This window comes from Saccostrea echinata, unplaced genomic scaffold (assembly GCF_033153115.1).
Source record: "Saccostrea echinata isolate AGI-Se365-2 ecotype Australia unplaced genomic scaffold, CSIRO_AGI_Sech_v1 ptg000056l, whole genome shotgun sequence".
In the NCBI taxonomy this organism is placed as follows: domain Eukaryota; kingdom Metazoa; phylum Mollusca; class Bivalvia; order Ostreida; family Ostreidae; genus Saccostrea; species Saccostrea echinata.
Window position 1 is genome coordinate 20272985 of NW_026889805.1, and position 17183 is coordinate 20290167.

Sequence of the window (17183 nt, forward strand, 5' to 3'; positions counted from 1 at the left end):
TTTCTATTTAAAACCTCATATACATTTTGTGTAATGTAATGCATCACAATGGCACACATACAACTTAACATTCAACTTATTGCAACCTAATTTAAAAGCTGGATATAAAATATTTTTGATTAATATATACAATTTTAAGTTAAAGAAACATGGACTGGGACCAAAATTCATTTTAACTGTGTCAGCACCCAATACCTTCCAAAGATCTAAGCAAAATTGATTGTGCCAAACAATTCATGTTGCATTCCATACATATTTATAAAATTGAAGTTTTTGTTTCTCTTTATTCAAAAAAAATATTGAAAGCATTATGAACTATAAGATTTTATTGTGTATTTCTTGCCTATCATAAGATGTCTAGGATTCAGTTCTCTTCTCAGTTGTATAGGTGCTATATTATAAAGCATTTAGTGACATATGAACTCGTTTATTTGTTGTGATACATTGTTTTGGATTAAATAAATGAATTATATCTGTTATAACAAATTGTTGTATGTTTGTTTCAATTTTCTGGTGAAGTTGAACTTTGATATCTTGAACACTGATATCTTGAATGCCATGTATATGTTGAAGTGACTTGGAAGTCCCAACTACTTTTTGTCCTCTGCTTTCACTGAAATAGGGGGATATTAATTTGAATCTGCCTCTCTGTCATTCTGTCTGTGTGTAACACTTTTGTTTCTGGATATCTTAAAAAGCCTCTGAGCTTTTGCAATGAAATTTTATATTACAACTTCTTATGGCCTGAAGAAGACCCTTATTGATTTTAAGGTCAAGGTCATAAGTTCATACATCACAAATAACAGTTTCCCAGATTATCTTTAGATTCTCTGAGATTTTCTCAATGAAATTTTTAAATCAACTCCTTATGGCCTGAAAAAGACAACTGGATTTTTAGGTGAAAAGGTAAAGGTTAAAAATTCATGCATTCTGTTTGTCTGTAGTAATACTTTATTTCCTGGTTTCCAGATGATAAATTTACTTTTCCGTGGAGCTTATAAGGTCACCTGATTCACTCAGCTGACCTATTGCTATCTGTTTTCTTCCATTAGTGTGTGTCATCTGTCTTGGATTGTGCATTAATATTTGAACATTTTCAGCTTCTTCTCTGAAACTGCTGAACCAATTTCAACCAAATTTGGCATAGAACATCTGGGGGGGGGGGGGGGGGGCAAAAATTATGAATTCCATGGTCCCTTTTTCCCTGGCATCTCAGGGGTAGGGCTAAACCCATCAAAATTAGTTATATCTTTAAAAATCTTCTATTCTAATGATCATATAGTGAAATGGCATAAGTTCTTCTCCACCCCTGTATCACCCCTGTATATAAAGCAGATAAATTAGGTGCATGGTTATGATGATATGATTAAGGGTGCCTCTTCCAAAATTGTGAAGCCTGTGGTCCCAGCCCATCAGGGGTTCTGCAGGAGGGGTGGGGGCTGTATTGATTGTAAAGTGAAAATGCATTATTTCTTTGAAAATTTTCTTCTCTGCTCCTGAGTATTTTGCAGATAAACTAAGTGCATATTTTTGATGAGCAAGGATGCCTCTTCTGAAATTGTGAATATCATGGCCTTTTGGTGAGGGTTTTGTTGTAGGGGCAGGGTTAAATTGATTATTTAGTGAAAATGCATTCATTCTTTGAAAATCTTCTGGATATTTATCAGATAAACCAAGTGCATGGTTAAGATGATCAAGAGTGCCTCTTCCCAAACTGTGAAATTTGTGGCCCCAGGGTCGGGGATTCTGTGGGAAGGGGAGGGGGGCTCTTTTGATAATATTGTGAAAGTGTGTTGTTTCTTTGAAAATCTTTTTCTCTGCCACTGGGTATTAAATAAACTTATTCAAGTGCATAGTAATGATGAGCATGGATGTGTCTGCCAAAATTGGGAATTTCATTGCCCCCCAGGTAAGTGGTTTTTAGTGTTAATGTGGGGCTCTTTTGATTATATAGTGAACTTGCGTTATTTCTTTGAAAATCTTCTTCTCGGCTTCTGGGTATTAAGTAGATAAACAAGGTGCATGGTTATGATAAGCAAAGATGCCTCTTCCAAAACTCTGAAATCTGGCCCCAGGGCCTGGGGGTCTAGGTGGTGGGAGGGGATCTGTTGAATATATAGTGAAAATGCATTATTTCTTTGAAAATCTTTTCTGCTAGTGGGTATTAAGCAGACAATGTAACTGAATGATTGTGTTGAACAAGGATGCCTTTTCAAAAAGCTTGAAATTCATAACCCCTGGGTCAGGGGTTTTGGTGTTTGGGTAGAACTCTTTGGAATATATAGAAAAATGCCTTATTTCATTGAAAACATTTTTGTGTGACTATAGGTATTTAGCAAACATATTAAGTGCATGGTTATGATAAGCAAGGGTGCCTCTTCCAAAATTGTGAATTTGGCCCTTGAGTCAGGAGCTCTAGCGTTTGGGTGGGGCTATGTTAAATCTATGGTGGAAATGCATTATTTCTTAGAAAATTGACTTCTCTGCCCCTGGGCATCTAGTAGACAAACAGAGTATATAATACAATATAATTGTATTGAGTAAGGGTATTTTTACTATAATTTTGAAATTCTGCATCACTTGGTCAATTTATTAATTTGTATTCTACTGAAAGAAGTTATTCTGTTTCGCTATTCACCTATATTGATTAATCACTGTGATTGAATGGTCAATGGAATAGCATAATTTTTAAATGACAAGGTAGACTTGCAAATAATAGATAAATAAAATTAGACAAAACATTTTTGGGAGCCTTGATCTTTGACGACCTCACTTCATAAATTGGTGTTAGCAGAGTTTTAAAGAAAATATTCAAGATATTTTTATCAAATGTCATATGCTGATACATAAAAGTGAAAGCTATTCAACTGCAGCAAGAAGTTTTGACCTGGACCTTTCCTCTGACTTTGATCACACTAATAATAATTTGCATTTAGCTCAGTTTAAAAAAAATGTGCAAGATTTTTTTTTATCAAACTTCATATTCTGATACATTTTGGTGAGTGCTATTGAACTGCATCAAATTTTTTGGATCTTGACATTCTCTTTGACCTCACTTGCCTAAATTTGCATTTAGTTTAGTTTCAAAGAACATGTTCAAGATATATTTATCAAACGTCATATGCAGATACATATTGATGTGAGCTATTCAATTGCATCAATATTTTTGGACCTTGACCTCGACCTTCTCGATGATCATGACCTTACTATTCTCAAATTTGTTTTGCTCAATTTCAAAAAATTATTCAAGATATTTTTAGCTAAGCACATATACTGATACATACATGTATTTATGAGAACTTATCAATTGTGTCCAATTTTTATTTTACCTTGAACTTCTCTGTTATTTGACTGTATTATGTTTTGTTTAAAACTCATTTTCAAAGAAACTGTTAGTAATATTTTCATCAATTTCATTCACTAATGCAAATTGGTGAGAGCTATTCAACTATGTCATTATTTGGACCTTAACCTTCCATGTGACCTTTATCACACTTTTCTTCATTTATAGTATATATCATAACTCCCAAAGACTTAAAGAAGACCCCCTTTGATTTTTAGGTCAAGGTCAAAAATTTATATCTTGCATAAAATGGTTTCCTGGTGATAATACTAGTTTTTGGACTGAAATTTTATTCCTTTAGTCAATATGCCTTAAAAAGACTCCTCCTGATTTTGAGGTCAAAGGGACTTTTTTAATGTCCCTGTAATAAAAGACTTGGATGCATATAGCTTTGATCTGTCCATCCATCTGTTTATCTGTTTGTCTGCAAAAACTTGACCTTGCCTTGAATGGTTGGTGATAAGCTTTCATTATTGCATGTGTGTAATCCTTGTGACAAAACCTTTCTTCTAGGGGTACCAACCTTTTTGACCTGACATGACCTTGACTTTGAGTTTGACTTACATTTGAAAAAATTTTAAAACTAAAAAAAAACACTGATTTTTTGCAAAAGATTTTTAAAATCAATTATAATCTAACACTCACTTTATAATTGTTCAATAGTAAGTACAATTTAACTGTTTACTAGCGATGGGCCCAATAATTAACCTGGAATTGGACACATTTAAATGATTTCAAGTGATTAATCATTTACGTGCATTAGTGTCTGGAGTAGAAATGACAAGTCATGGTATTTGACAAGGTGTATAAATATAAGAATTTCAGTAAAAAAAAAAATCAGATACATGCAGTACAGGTATTTTTACTAGGTAAATGTACATGTATTGAGAAATGAATGTACATGTTGTATGTGATGATAGCCTGATTTAAATAAACAATAATTACAGTATTCAAAGGTTACAAAATTATGTCATATTTTTTTCAATTAATTCTAAGAATATCTTCAAAATGCCTTTTAACTTTAAGCATTTATTAGTTTCAGTAATTTATGAATGCTAATCACACAAATTTTAATTTGAAAAATTGTATTCCATAGGAAAAGACAACATTTAGACCCTGTATGAGCTAGGGTAATTTGATTTACTAAAAATTATCATTGAACCATAAGCCTGCATGATGCACAGATTATCACAGATTATATTTACAGTATTTTGATTCATGTAAATTATTAAATACTCATTTGTTATGCCCCACCATGAATATGGCCAGGGCATATGGTGTTTGTCATGTCCGTCTTCTGTCCTTCCGTCTGTCCTTCCACACTTTGCCTTTAGCTCTGTTCAAAGCTAAGTTTCAAAGAAACTATCCAAGATATTTTTATCAAACTTCATAGATGAGAGCAACATTTTTTGACCTTGACCTTTCATTTACCTTGGCCTCACTTTTCTTAAATTAGTGTTTAACTCAGTTTTAAAGATACCATTCAAGTTAGTGTAATCAAACGTCATATGTTGATATATACTGATGTAAGCTATTCAACTGCCTCAACATTTGTTGATCTTGACCTTTCAGTTGACCTTGACCTCACTTTTCTTAAATTAGTGTTTAGCTCAGTTTTAATGAAATCATTCAAGATATTTTTATCAAACTTCATATGCCGATACATACTGATAAGAGCTTTTCAACTGCATCAATATTTGTTGACCTTTTACCTTGACCTCACTTTTCTCAAATTAGTGTCAAACTTCATATTCTGATACATACTGATGTAAGCTATTCAACTGCATCAATATTTTTTGACCTTGACCTTTCCTTTGACCTTGACCTCACTTTTCTCAATTTGTGTTTAACTCAGTTTTAAAGAAAACATTCATATTAATATTTTTATCAAATTTCATATGCTAATACATACTGATGTAACCTTTTCAACTGCATCAACATTTTTGACCTTGACCTTTCCTTTGACTTTAACTTCATTTATTTTAAATTAGTGTTTAGCTCAGTTTTAAATAAACCATTCAAAATATTTTTATCAAACTTAAACTTTCCTGTGACCTTGACCTCACTTTTCTTAGATTTGCATTTTGCTTAATTTTATAGAAACCATTAAAGATATATTTATGTAAGTTTATGCACTTATACATAATATGGCGAGAATTTATCATCTATATCCAACTTTTTAGATTTCAATTTTAAAGAAACTATTCAAGATATTCCCATCAAATTTCATACACTAATGCAAATTTTCATGTTGTATTACTAATATACCCTCAGCCGGGCATTCATGTCCTATGGACATATTTCTAGTTTTAAAAAAATTCTTTGTTTATTTTTTTTCTCCCTCCCTCATAGGTTTTAGAGTTTTTATGTGACGTTAAACGTAGAATTAATTTCAGCCAGCCGAAATTATTTTTTTTTTAGAAATTATTTTGATCGGGATCGATGTTCAATTTCCCGCAGTACTCTGATTTTATGGCGGTATTTTGCATTGATTTTGACGCAACCGTAGATATCATGATCCTAAATGGATGACAAAGGCTCAGATTGGAAAGAAACTAGTCAAACGAATAATATACAGGTATTTTTATCAAATGGAAACATAACTGAATTCAGGTTTAGCCTATATTTTTATGCCAAACCTAAAACTTTCCTGTACATCTGCTGTGCATATTCTGTTGACAGATGAGATGGTTGTTGGAATACACAATTTATCCTTAACGTTAATATGACATGTTTGACACTGATAAATTAAAATACATGAAAGAATATACAGGGATAAGAAGACAAAACATCAAAGAATCTAATTGCGTTTTTGTGTTAGATCCAGTTTAAACCAGTCTAATTCGTGGAATTTAATTAGGCTGCGTTCAAGATGTAGTGCATAACAGAGAAGCTAGCTAGATATCTAGCCACTAAGGTTAATATTTTTGATAAAAAAAATATCAGAATAATAACTAATTTTTACAGCAAAGTGAGTCAATTTCCATCCTAACGTCAGGGGTCCTGAGTTAACAAGTGGTCATGGTACCCCTGGCAAATGGGGGGCTGGGGGTGTTGGGGGGGGGGGCAGCTATAGATGGTAGTCAATGCTTCTCATTGAGCTTGCTCTAAAAAATACCTTTTAGATTGACTAACAACTAATTGTGATCACCCTTGTCAAAATTTGAAATCACTGTCAGACATGTGGTCTGACAAAGTCAAATGTTCTGTCGGACCGGATGAAGTTTCTTCAGACCAGATACATGTACCTTATTTTGACGCTGAGAAAGGAAAATAAATAACTGCACCAAAATGCCTTTTATTATTTTTAACAGCATTCGCTCTCACAAGTTTCTTTTCTTAGGATAGAAAGTCTTTAATTAGAGACATAAAATGGCACATTTTATGTCTTTGCTGTAACAAATTTAATTGACCATCGTCACCACTTGGCCATCTCTTCTGTTTTTGTGACCTTCACCTGGGCACCCTGATCTGGATCTTTATAAAAATTAAGTCATACTTGATTTTTCAACCCGTCATATGGAGTGACGTTTGCTTAAAAGTTATCGGTCCAGATAAATTTTTACTGGCCTTGCCGACAGGATCAACAGTTTTCAACAAGTCTGTGTGATTTGTCTGAAAGTATCTGACACAGATTTCCACTGTCCTTATAACATCCATTATTTTTTTGTTCTTGACAGTGACACATTTGTTATTGTCAAACTTTTGCAAAACAGGGTATCTGAACTGTTCTAAAGAATGTAGCCTCTGGGGAACAATTCTTAAAGATTTACTGTTTTCTTTAGCACTGTTATCCTCTACTGTCTGACGATAATCTTTCTTTTAATACAAAATAACAAAACTTCCGATCATTATGAGATGTTGCAATTTTTTAATGCTTTAAGGACGTACGCAACATACCTTACCTACTGATAATTTTTCAAGATAATCTTAATTTAAGATTATAGTGCCATCAGACATTCATAGACAAAAAATCAGCATGCATTACCAGGGGTTTTGAAAAGATATCAATTGATGAAAATTTTTGTATAATTTAAAGAAAAATACACAAAAATTACTAAACATATATTCTAGATGTTTATCCAAACTTGTTTTAAAAGAAGTGTACAACGGCATATATAGACATTCAAATGTAGCACACAGTTCCTTTAAGTATTGGAACTCTTCAACTCCAGGGAAAAAGACAATAAAGTTCAAACTACGTTGCGTATGTCCTTAATTGTCTGTCTGGTTATATGTTTATTTTGTCCAGTTATCTCTTTTAACACTTGCTGACGGTACCTAGAATGTAACTGTTATTTTCCTTACGTCTGCCTTCTCTAGATATAAGCATATTGTCTCCTGTGCTAAAAATAGTGAGCAGGGCTTAATTGACCCATTTTGGTACAGGGTCCTGTACCTTTTCATTAGTGGTCTTGACTTTGGTAAGTTAAACAAAATACAATTTTCCATTTCTAAGAACATAAATGACTGCCGTCATGAGAAAAGGGCCCTTAAGGTCAAAATTTCACAAATTGACTTTTTGGTATATTTTGATAGCCTGACTCTTTCTGAATGCAAAAATACATAACATTTAAAAATATCTCACTTTTTCAATATTTTATGAGCATTTTAGTAAATCGCCTCAAAATAACATTGACGTTACTCACTGAAAATGTAATGACGTCGCGTGCGTCAAATTCAGTTTCCAAACATTCTTAAAATTATTTAAATAACTTTAATCGTTTTGACACAAATAAACTTGAAAAAAATTGATTTCTTCTTCCAAGCTTCTAGTATGTAATTATTCTTAAGGAAAGTTGCCTTTATAGTTCATACTATTTTAGAGACAGATTCAGTGATATCGTAAAGGAGGGGGGTGGGGTGGCCATGACAGGATCTAGGAACGGTTTATATTCATTTGAAAAAATAATATTTGTACAATTCCACTATTTCAGCACAAGATATTCTTTTTATATTTAATACTCTAACCAAATTTATACAATATATAAAACACTTGTAAATTAAAAACATAAAAAAAAACTTCACAGGTGTCCAATAGAGAAAGGATAGATCCAACCCAAGGAAGGGCAACGCTCGTAACGCGGGACATCAGCACATCGATCCCGATATATTTATAAAAAATATTTTTGGATTAATATAAGCAGGCATTCACTCAGTCCCCCCCCCCCCCTCGATACACAGACACACACACGTTGTTATAGGAGGGGAATAATACAGTCATGTAACATTTTATGTATTTTCTGTATCACCAAAGAATTCTAATGGACGCCATAATGTTTAATTATTTTTTTTTAAAGCATCTTCTGTTCATAAAAAAATCATAAACAATAAATATGTTCTGTACATCCGAGCGATTTTTTTTAATTAAACTCTTTAAAAATACTTTGATAAAACAAATGTTTAATAAATTTTCATTGTTCATCATACAAATCAATTTCTTCTCCTGTCTTAGTAACATAAAAGAGAGACACATAATGATGTCAAAGGATTGTCGTTTAAGAAAGGTTAATTCGTACGTGAAAATTGAAACTGTTTCTCAACTTCTTTAAAAATTTCAAAGTAAATCATGCTTAATAGAAAAGCTGCTATAAATGCTTCTATACTTTTTTGGGGGTGGGGGTGCTTTGCACCTGTGGTTTCGACGCTACTACTGTATCACTTGGACACAACAATCGTTCAATATTTCTTATAAGGGTCGCTAATGTAATCTCAAAAAGAAAACTTTATAAAAATTTCTGTAAAAATGATTCAATGTCGAAACGATTTGGCAATTCGCTATCATATTGCCAGATACTAATTACTCAGTATCACCTGCTGGACATGCAAAGATAGCCGGCAGACACGTGTCATATTTTAAGCTTATCAATGCTCGACATTTCAATTCTAGAAAAAAATAATACCTTGTAACATTGCGCTCGATCTGAAATAATAACCTCCCTGGATTTTTGGAATTGATAAAATCTCGTCAGATATTAATCACTCACAATGCATGTGTAAACGATTGTCTGGTTTCCGACTCAGATTTACGGAAAGTTCTGTAAAAAATAACATTGTATAGTTTAATCAAAGAGAGGGCTGTACTGCTCTTGACTCTTTTTAATATATGTACATTTAATGGAGCTGGATTTTTCTAAGCAAAATAAAATATAGTTGCGTTACAATTTTGACGAAATCTATTTGAAATTGAAACTGAATATCTTTCAAGACTTAAATATATTTTTACGCAATTAAGGTCATCTATTCATCTTAATCCGTGACATCAGCTAACTTGACATCAAAGGTTTTCAGAAGTCTTAAGCAATAATTAAATATTACGTCCAATACACGTTATATTTTTGTATGATGCGTTTAAGCAATATTCCCTTGAATGTTTGAAACTCTGCCGCTCTAAGTTGAATCTCTTCATAGGAGACTTAGTATCTGCTTGTGACGTGGAAGCTAAAAGTAAAATAGGCAATCCATTTTTCAAAGAATACCACTTTCTTGGAATGGTGAGATTAAAGAACATGACTCGTATTTTTTGCCTGTCACCACTCGACTGGAAGAGAAATATATATTTTTTTATTAAAAGCAGAAAGGATGTGTGTTTGTTTAATCCTTCCCTTAAAGTCAGGTACAGTTATAAACTTCGGCCTCGTGATGTATGGAATAAAACCCGGGGTAAATCCCCGTACACCTTTGATTGGACCTGGATTACTAATAGTATCCCGACATCAACGGAACTTTCAGAAAATGTCGAGATATCCGGGTTATCGAGATGAGACTCGACGTCCAAGATTTAAACGCGAAACGTGACTAATTTATTACATACATGATTTCAATAGTCAGTAAAAAAAATGCTTCCCTTCATATTTCACGGTCATCAAAACTTTGAGCCTCCGAAAAAGTTTTGTTTTTTGTCGCTTGAAACGTCACCATTGCTTTTATTTTTCATCTTTCTCAAAATGTAGATTTTTTTTATTGTTGTCTTACAGTTGGTGTTAATGTCGTTGATGATCAGAACATTTTTATAACAATATAATATGACATTCATAATTTAACCACTTGTTACTAGTACTTTTTTCCTCTGTCAGTGATTTATTCTCAAAAGATGTCGCTATATCAACATTTACCAGAAGTTCGTAATTTCTTTATATACAGCCTAATCTATCGTTTAATCTGCTTTTTTCTTCTGTTTCATACGCATATTTTCACGCATAATGTCACGTTCCATATAAATGTTATTTTCTTCAACGTTGAGTATAATGCTCATGGAAAAGCCCACATTAGATGTATTTTAATAAAATTCCTAAACCAAGCGCAATTTAATTTCAAGCCAGCTTTCATCGGAACAATTTAAGAAAATTTATACAAAAGTAATTGTGTATCAGAGAGTACTATATTTTATGCATTATTTGATCATTTCATTATTTTTTTTTTCAAAATTATATTTTGTAGCAAAATTTTCGTGGCACCCTTTTCTCCATTTTTTCCCCTAAGCATATTCTTTTGCTGTTAATTTTGTAGAGAATTATTTACATAACATTTATACAATCCCCCCTTTTCATTTGTTGTAGTACATGTAGGTTCGAATCTCCCATGTTACAAGTATCTTTATCAAAAACAAGATGTTCTCTCTTTTTTTGTTTGAACTTTTACCGGTTGTCTTTTTTATTCGTCGATTTATTTATTTATATTTTTTTTGTTTGTCAATAATCTCCCGATCCCCCCCCCCCCCCACACACACACACATTAACGCTTCACCCTTCTCTGGTCTAATTGTGCATATCAATATGATTAACTATGGATTAAAATTTAAATAACCATTTTAAAATGAACGAATTTTTAAAATAAAGCACTTATAAAGTACGCGTATATGTGCATTTCTCTCTCTCTCTCTCTCTGAAAAAAAATATTTACGTGCATGTAGAATACCTTTTAATAATACGTCTAATTCATATGAGTCAAATTTAAGTATTTGCAAATTGCTCAGAAAACAAATACACAGTATTTTTAGTCATGCATAGTATATAGACATCGCTATAAATCGCTGTACCCAACAATGTGTTCAATGTCGCGATTAGATTAATTATGCGATATCAAGAAAAATGCTTATTAATAAACAGAATTATGAATAAATACATGTACTAAATAGTAATAATATTATTTATTACAAATTTCGGCATCAATTTTCAAATATTTTTTTTATTTCACCTGGAAATCCAATTTTATTTCTTGTTCACGAAACGCAGTCGACAAAAATTACTTCCGTGTTTACAACACCGCGACTTTGACGTCGTTTTCTGAGCATTATGACGTCAAAAGATAAGGGCCCTTTTCTCATGACGGCAGTCAAATATATTTGAAAGGTTTTTCTTTATTTTCATAAGACAGTTTAAAAAAGGTACATGATTAAAGAAAATACCTTTCTATTTAATGTACTACAGTCTATAAATGTACATTATTTTAGAAAAGAAATACATAACTGGTGTTAGGTAAAGAAGTCGATTACATTTTATTACATTTTATTACATTTTATTAAAAATTTTTTTTGTCTTTTGTTTTTGGTCAAAATTTAAACTTAGAGTCGTAGAAAAAATATTGATAATCATGAAAATGGCTTGTGTTTACATTGAATGTTTATAACACTTGCACTAATTACGCCCTTGAGTTAGTCCTATGTAATGAACATACACGGTTACACGGTTAGTTTATATTTTAACATTTTCAATGATGATGTTAAACAGTTCTGTTATATCAAATGAGCTTGAATAATTATAAAATATGGCAAAATAGAACAGTAGCAGATCAAAATTTGGTCAGTCCATGCAGTCACATGCCAAAGAGAAAGCAGTAAAATTTTCTGTGTTAAAAAAAGAGGTCTCAGCATAAAAGTGTCTATCCATTTTTTTTATTATGTAAATTACATTTTAATATTTCTTTTATTAATTCTTTTAAAACTATAAGAAAAAAAATCAATAAACAAGATATTAAAGGTTTTTTTGCCTTCACCAGTATGTGCATGTGTACATGCTTTGAGAGGGTTTTTATACGCCCGTCTTTAGACGGGACGTATTATGTTATAGCGTCCATGTCCGTCCGTCCGTCCGTCTGTTAGCTTTTTCGTGTCCGGCTCATAACTTTAATACTATTAGGCCTAGAATTATCAAACTTTGTCAGCTGATGCATCTTGGGTAGAAGGTGTGTCGCGCATTAAAAGTAGGTCGCTCTGACCTTTAATTAAGATGTTATGGCCAAATATGGAAAAATCCTGTCCGGCTCATAACTAGAAAACTATTAGACTTAGAATCATCAAACTTGGCCAATTTATGCATCTTAGGTAGAAGGTGTGTTGCAACCTATTTCAAGGTCACTGTGACCTTTAATTTAAGTGAAATTTTTAAAAAAAAATGTCTTTGTAGTATTAAATTACACAATCCCAAAAAATGAAAGGGTGTTGCAGTATCCATATTAAAAAAATGTTAAATCAAGAAAATACTTATTTTTTTCATTATATACTTTACAGCAATCTATAACAAATGTAATGTTATAAGAGAAATTCCACCTCTCCCATGGGTTTAATTATCAAGCACTGGTCAAGTAGAATTTTGATAACAGAAAATTGCATGTCAAATTAGAAGGTTTAGTGTGAGGAGCTAACTGGTAGAGCATCTCTGATCAAGCAGGTGTTATCTATATCTCTTGGGAACTGGGCAAATGTTGGATTAAATACATGTAGTTCTTGTTCACAGGCTAGCCTAACTTTTAAAATGAATTTGATGAAAAGTGATTAAAACTAATTTGATACTGCATGATAATAAAATTTGTTGATATTTTATAATAAACTAATTAATTAAAACTAATTATACTGGGGGTGGGGGGGGGGGGGGTAATGTTGAAATCATCATGCCCATTGTCCGTATGATTGCAGCTTAAAACCAGCTAGTGTGACATTAAATCTAAAAAATTTAATTATGGTAGATAGCCACTACAAATCTAAGAGTCATGCAGGAACCTTATTAATAATGTTGCTTCAAGATGACAAAAGTTTTTTTTTCTTTTTAGAAATCTTTGTAACAAATTTTTAAAAAAATCTTTGTTTTCAAATTTAACTTCAGGATGACATAAATATGCATTTTTATTGCACTACAAAGCAAATAGTGCAGATCCATTCATCCCTTGGGAGTAATGAGTGGACATGCATCCAGTTAAAGATTAATTAATGAGTTCAATGTAGAAAGGCTAGCTGTCTCAGTCATTTCTATTAGAGCATCTCTGATCAAGCAGCTCTTATCTGTATCCTTTGGGAATTAGACAGAAGAACTGCTGGTCAGTTTATAGCATATGTCATTTGATGGCCAGCCTTTTTATTTTCAAAATTAATTTGGTATAGATTAAGTTGTTAAGACTAAATTGATATTGCTTAATATGATATTTTTATATTTGTTGAAAATATCAACTAGAGCATCATGTCTCACAAATATGAAAGATGTGTTGGGGGGGGGGGGGGGGGGGGGCTGCAGATGGGCATTTGTCAAGCTCTGCCACAACCAGTTGAGGATTTGTAATGTGATATTTGTTAAAATTAATGCGTACACCACAGGAGTTGTATAAACAAATATTTTAAGGAATGGAAAAATCATGGAAATCCTTGTACTGGTATCAAGGTTGACATGATTTTCTTGCACTCTAAACTGTTTTTGATAATTGAACAATATTTGACGGGCGTATCATGCTGTGGCGGGGCACTTTATTTTTCACTTATCTGGACGATTCATTTATCCAGATGATTTCGTTCGGGACTGAGGTGTCCGGAGTAACAAGGCGTCACTGTACATAACCATTGATGATGCATGAAGTGAGCTTCTGAAATATAATTATATAAATAATTTTATTGTAAATTTTTTTGGTCAGGAAACAGAATTGGAGAAAAAAGAGAAAGAGGACTTGGACAGTGCAACTCCTAACAATGAAGAAGTTCTCAGTGATGACAGCTCCTGTGGGGAGCAAAATAGTGAGCATTCTGTACACGATACAATCACCTCAGTACTCCACATGCCACTAGTGGGTCCTCAACAGTCAGAGTGCTCTCCTCAAAGCCCTGCCCACTCTCCAAGACCGATCCTGACTTCTCAGCAGTCCATTGTCTCAGGACGGTTTACACGGACCTCTTACATCAGTGGAGATACTGTCAATCATAGCAGTCCCTCTAGACTCAGTCCTGCACAACTTCATGCTGTTGAAACAGAGGAGGATATTATTGAAAATAATGTATGTATCCCTGTGTTTGAAATGAATATTACTCATTTACTGGGCTTGTAATATTGCTTCTTGTCATGTAAGATGAGAACGCAAACATGTTGGCAACCTGTAGTTTTAGGGATCATGTCTTATGTTTTATCTACGTTAGTCACTATTGAAAATTGCTTTCTTTTCCTGTGGGTAAAATGAGCAGTTTGCTCTCTTCCAAAGTTGTGGCATTCATGTTCTCTGTCTAGTCCCCAGGATTAGCCTAAGTTAGTCTTATACTGAAAATTTAAATTACAGTAAAGCCTCGTTATCTCAAGGATTCGAGATATCCAGGTAAAATACTTAAACAATAAGGGATTTGGACTTCCAAATCATTTCAACATACCCATGGTATTCAAGATATCAGTGTTTGAGATACCATTGTAACGTTTTGGGTTTTATATTAAAGTAAATTTAAATAAATTCGCTGCCACCAATACTAACGTGTAATTTTACATCAACTCGGTACCTATGAGGCACGTTACAATAGTTGGGTTCGAAGGTACCTAGTTTTAATAAAGGAAAGAAATATATATAAACAGTTAATACATATATTTATTATAGCATCAGTACATATATTTATTATAGCATTAAAGACAATAAAGTTCAATAAATATTTAAAATGTCTCTTCAATATTAAGTATACTGCCGAAATTCCACGGAGCTCGGTGTTTGGTGCTACTCGGTGCTTCTCGGTGCTCGGGCCTACTCAGTGTTCGGTGCTACTTGGTTTCCGGTGCTTCTAGGTGTTCTGTACTACTTCTCGATTTCCGGAGCTTCAAGATGTTCGGTGCTATCTGCTGCTACTACTAAGTATAACTATACAGGCACAATCAGGAACTCTGATACTGTAATCAGAACTATATATGAAATCCAAATATCTACTTCTTAATAACAAAAAGTCCACCCCCCATCCTATGCTAGCATGTCATGCGTAGATAGGAAAGTTCTTGTGCTAATGCCAACCATAATTTATAACCTATGCAACTTAGAATGGTCTAATATATACTACTCGGTGCTCGGGACTACTCGGTGCGACCAGGTGCACTGTGGTACCCGGTGCTCGGTGCCGCCGGTGCCAAACTGCACCGTAAATTAACTTCAGCTAAATCTTAATAAAAACGGAATTGATTATTCTAAACTTGCACAGTCGATAATACTAAAATTTATTCTAATAATTTAAGAAACAAACTTTGGCTCAGAATCTCACACCGAGTAGTCAATATCTGAATACTTTAAACTAATAAAAATTCTCAAATATTTTCTAAAGAATTTACATTTTAATATACTATATCTAAATAGGCTAAGAAGGTTTTAACTTTTTCTAACTTATCTAAAATATGAATTTACCTTAAACTTTACTGGCACCGACCAACACCGACTTTTTCTTTATTTTTCTGGAGGAGATCTGACGACGACGCTTCGAGTTTGCTGCTTTTATACTGTGACGCAGTGATGCTGTGACTACGTCATATGTAAAATGTAAAACTCCAAAAACAATACTTTTATCAATAAACTAGGATAAACCAACCTACTAATAATACTCCAAAAGATCTATTTTATATAACTATAATTTTATAATTATTTTAAGCTTATTATTTCTAGAGTTATATATCCAGAAACTACTCGTCTGCTAACAATCCGGATATATTCATCTCTACCATACAGTTTCCGCAATTATTGAATCTCATGCATTTCCAGTTATCATATAACGAAATCCCGGTAATAAATAAATCTTTTGATGCTAAGTTCTACAAGATAATAATTTTAAGAGACACTCTTCTAGAATAGACAAAAGTGGAAATATATACTACAGGTAAACGTAATCAGCGTAATCAAAATGAAACACTGACATTTGTTGTTCCAAGTGTAAACATGCATCTTTAGTTCTGTAACGAAAACATAACTAAGAAACATACATTCTAAACAACACTAAAGGTTTGCTATGCAGGTGCAACACCATGAATAAGCATGTGCATGAATTAGCAGACAAAAAGCAGTGTGAAAGGCACTAAAATATGATTACACTAAAATAAGTATATGTTTACAGTTAGTCAGGCAGGATATTTCCAAAGTTCCATATTCAGCCTAAAATGGGGCAGAATATTTTATAGCCTGAAAAACTCTATATACTAAGGTACTCTGATGACTGTCAAGACTTTGAGACTTTTGTCTGTATTATACTATATATAAATTACTTGCATTTTCTATCCTTTGTTGATTATTTCTGTAATTCAGGAATATGCCAGTTCAGATACAACTGTTGATGATTCTACAGAGTATGTTGAGAGTGCACAGATAACTGTTACATCCTTTGGGGCAATCTCCACTGACACACAAGACAGTGCCAGATATGATGATGCCCCATTTCCTTGTGGAAACATCCATTTCTGGAGTGAAGCTCACCATATTGAAGAACACACGGTACAAAACTGTTACAAATGTTCAAAATTGAAATTGATAATGTAATATACCAAGTTACTTTAATTTAGTTACTTTGCTTGTCTTTATGATAGTAATTTCAGTTTTGAGTATACCTAGATATATACTTGTAATTTTAGATGCCCTG

General features: G+C 32.9%; 1 protein-coding gene across 1 annotated transcript in view; it reads left to right on the forward strand.

Annotated features, from left to right (window-relative positions):
* The first annotated feature begins 5843 nt into the window (after positions 1-5843).
* LOC133173070 (transient receptor potential cation channel subfamily M member 1-like) overlaps positions 5844-17183 on the forward strand; it is an 88678-nt gene continuing 77338 nt past the window's right edge. The window contains exons 1-3 of the mRNA XM_061307987.1: positions 5844-5921; positions 14240-14596; positions 16853-17038. Of these exons, the coding sequence (XP_061163971.1) occupies positions 5868-5921; positions 14240-14596; positions 16853-17038 (597 nt within the window). The 5' untranslated portion in view covers positions 5844-5867. The remainder of the gene's footprint in view (positions 5922-14239; positions 14597-16852; positions 17039-17183) is intronic.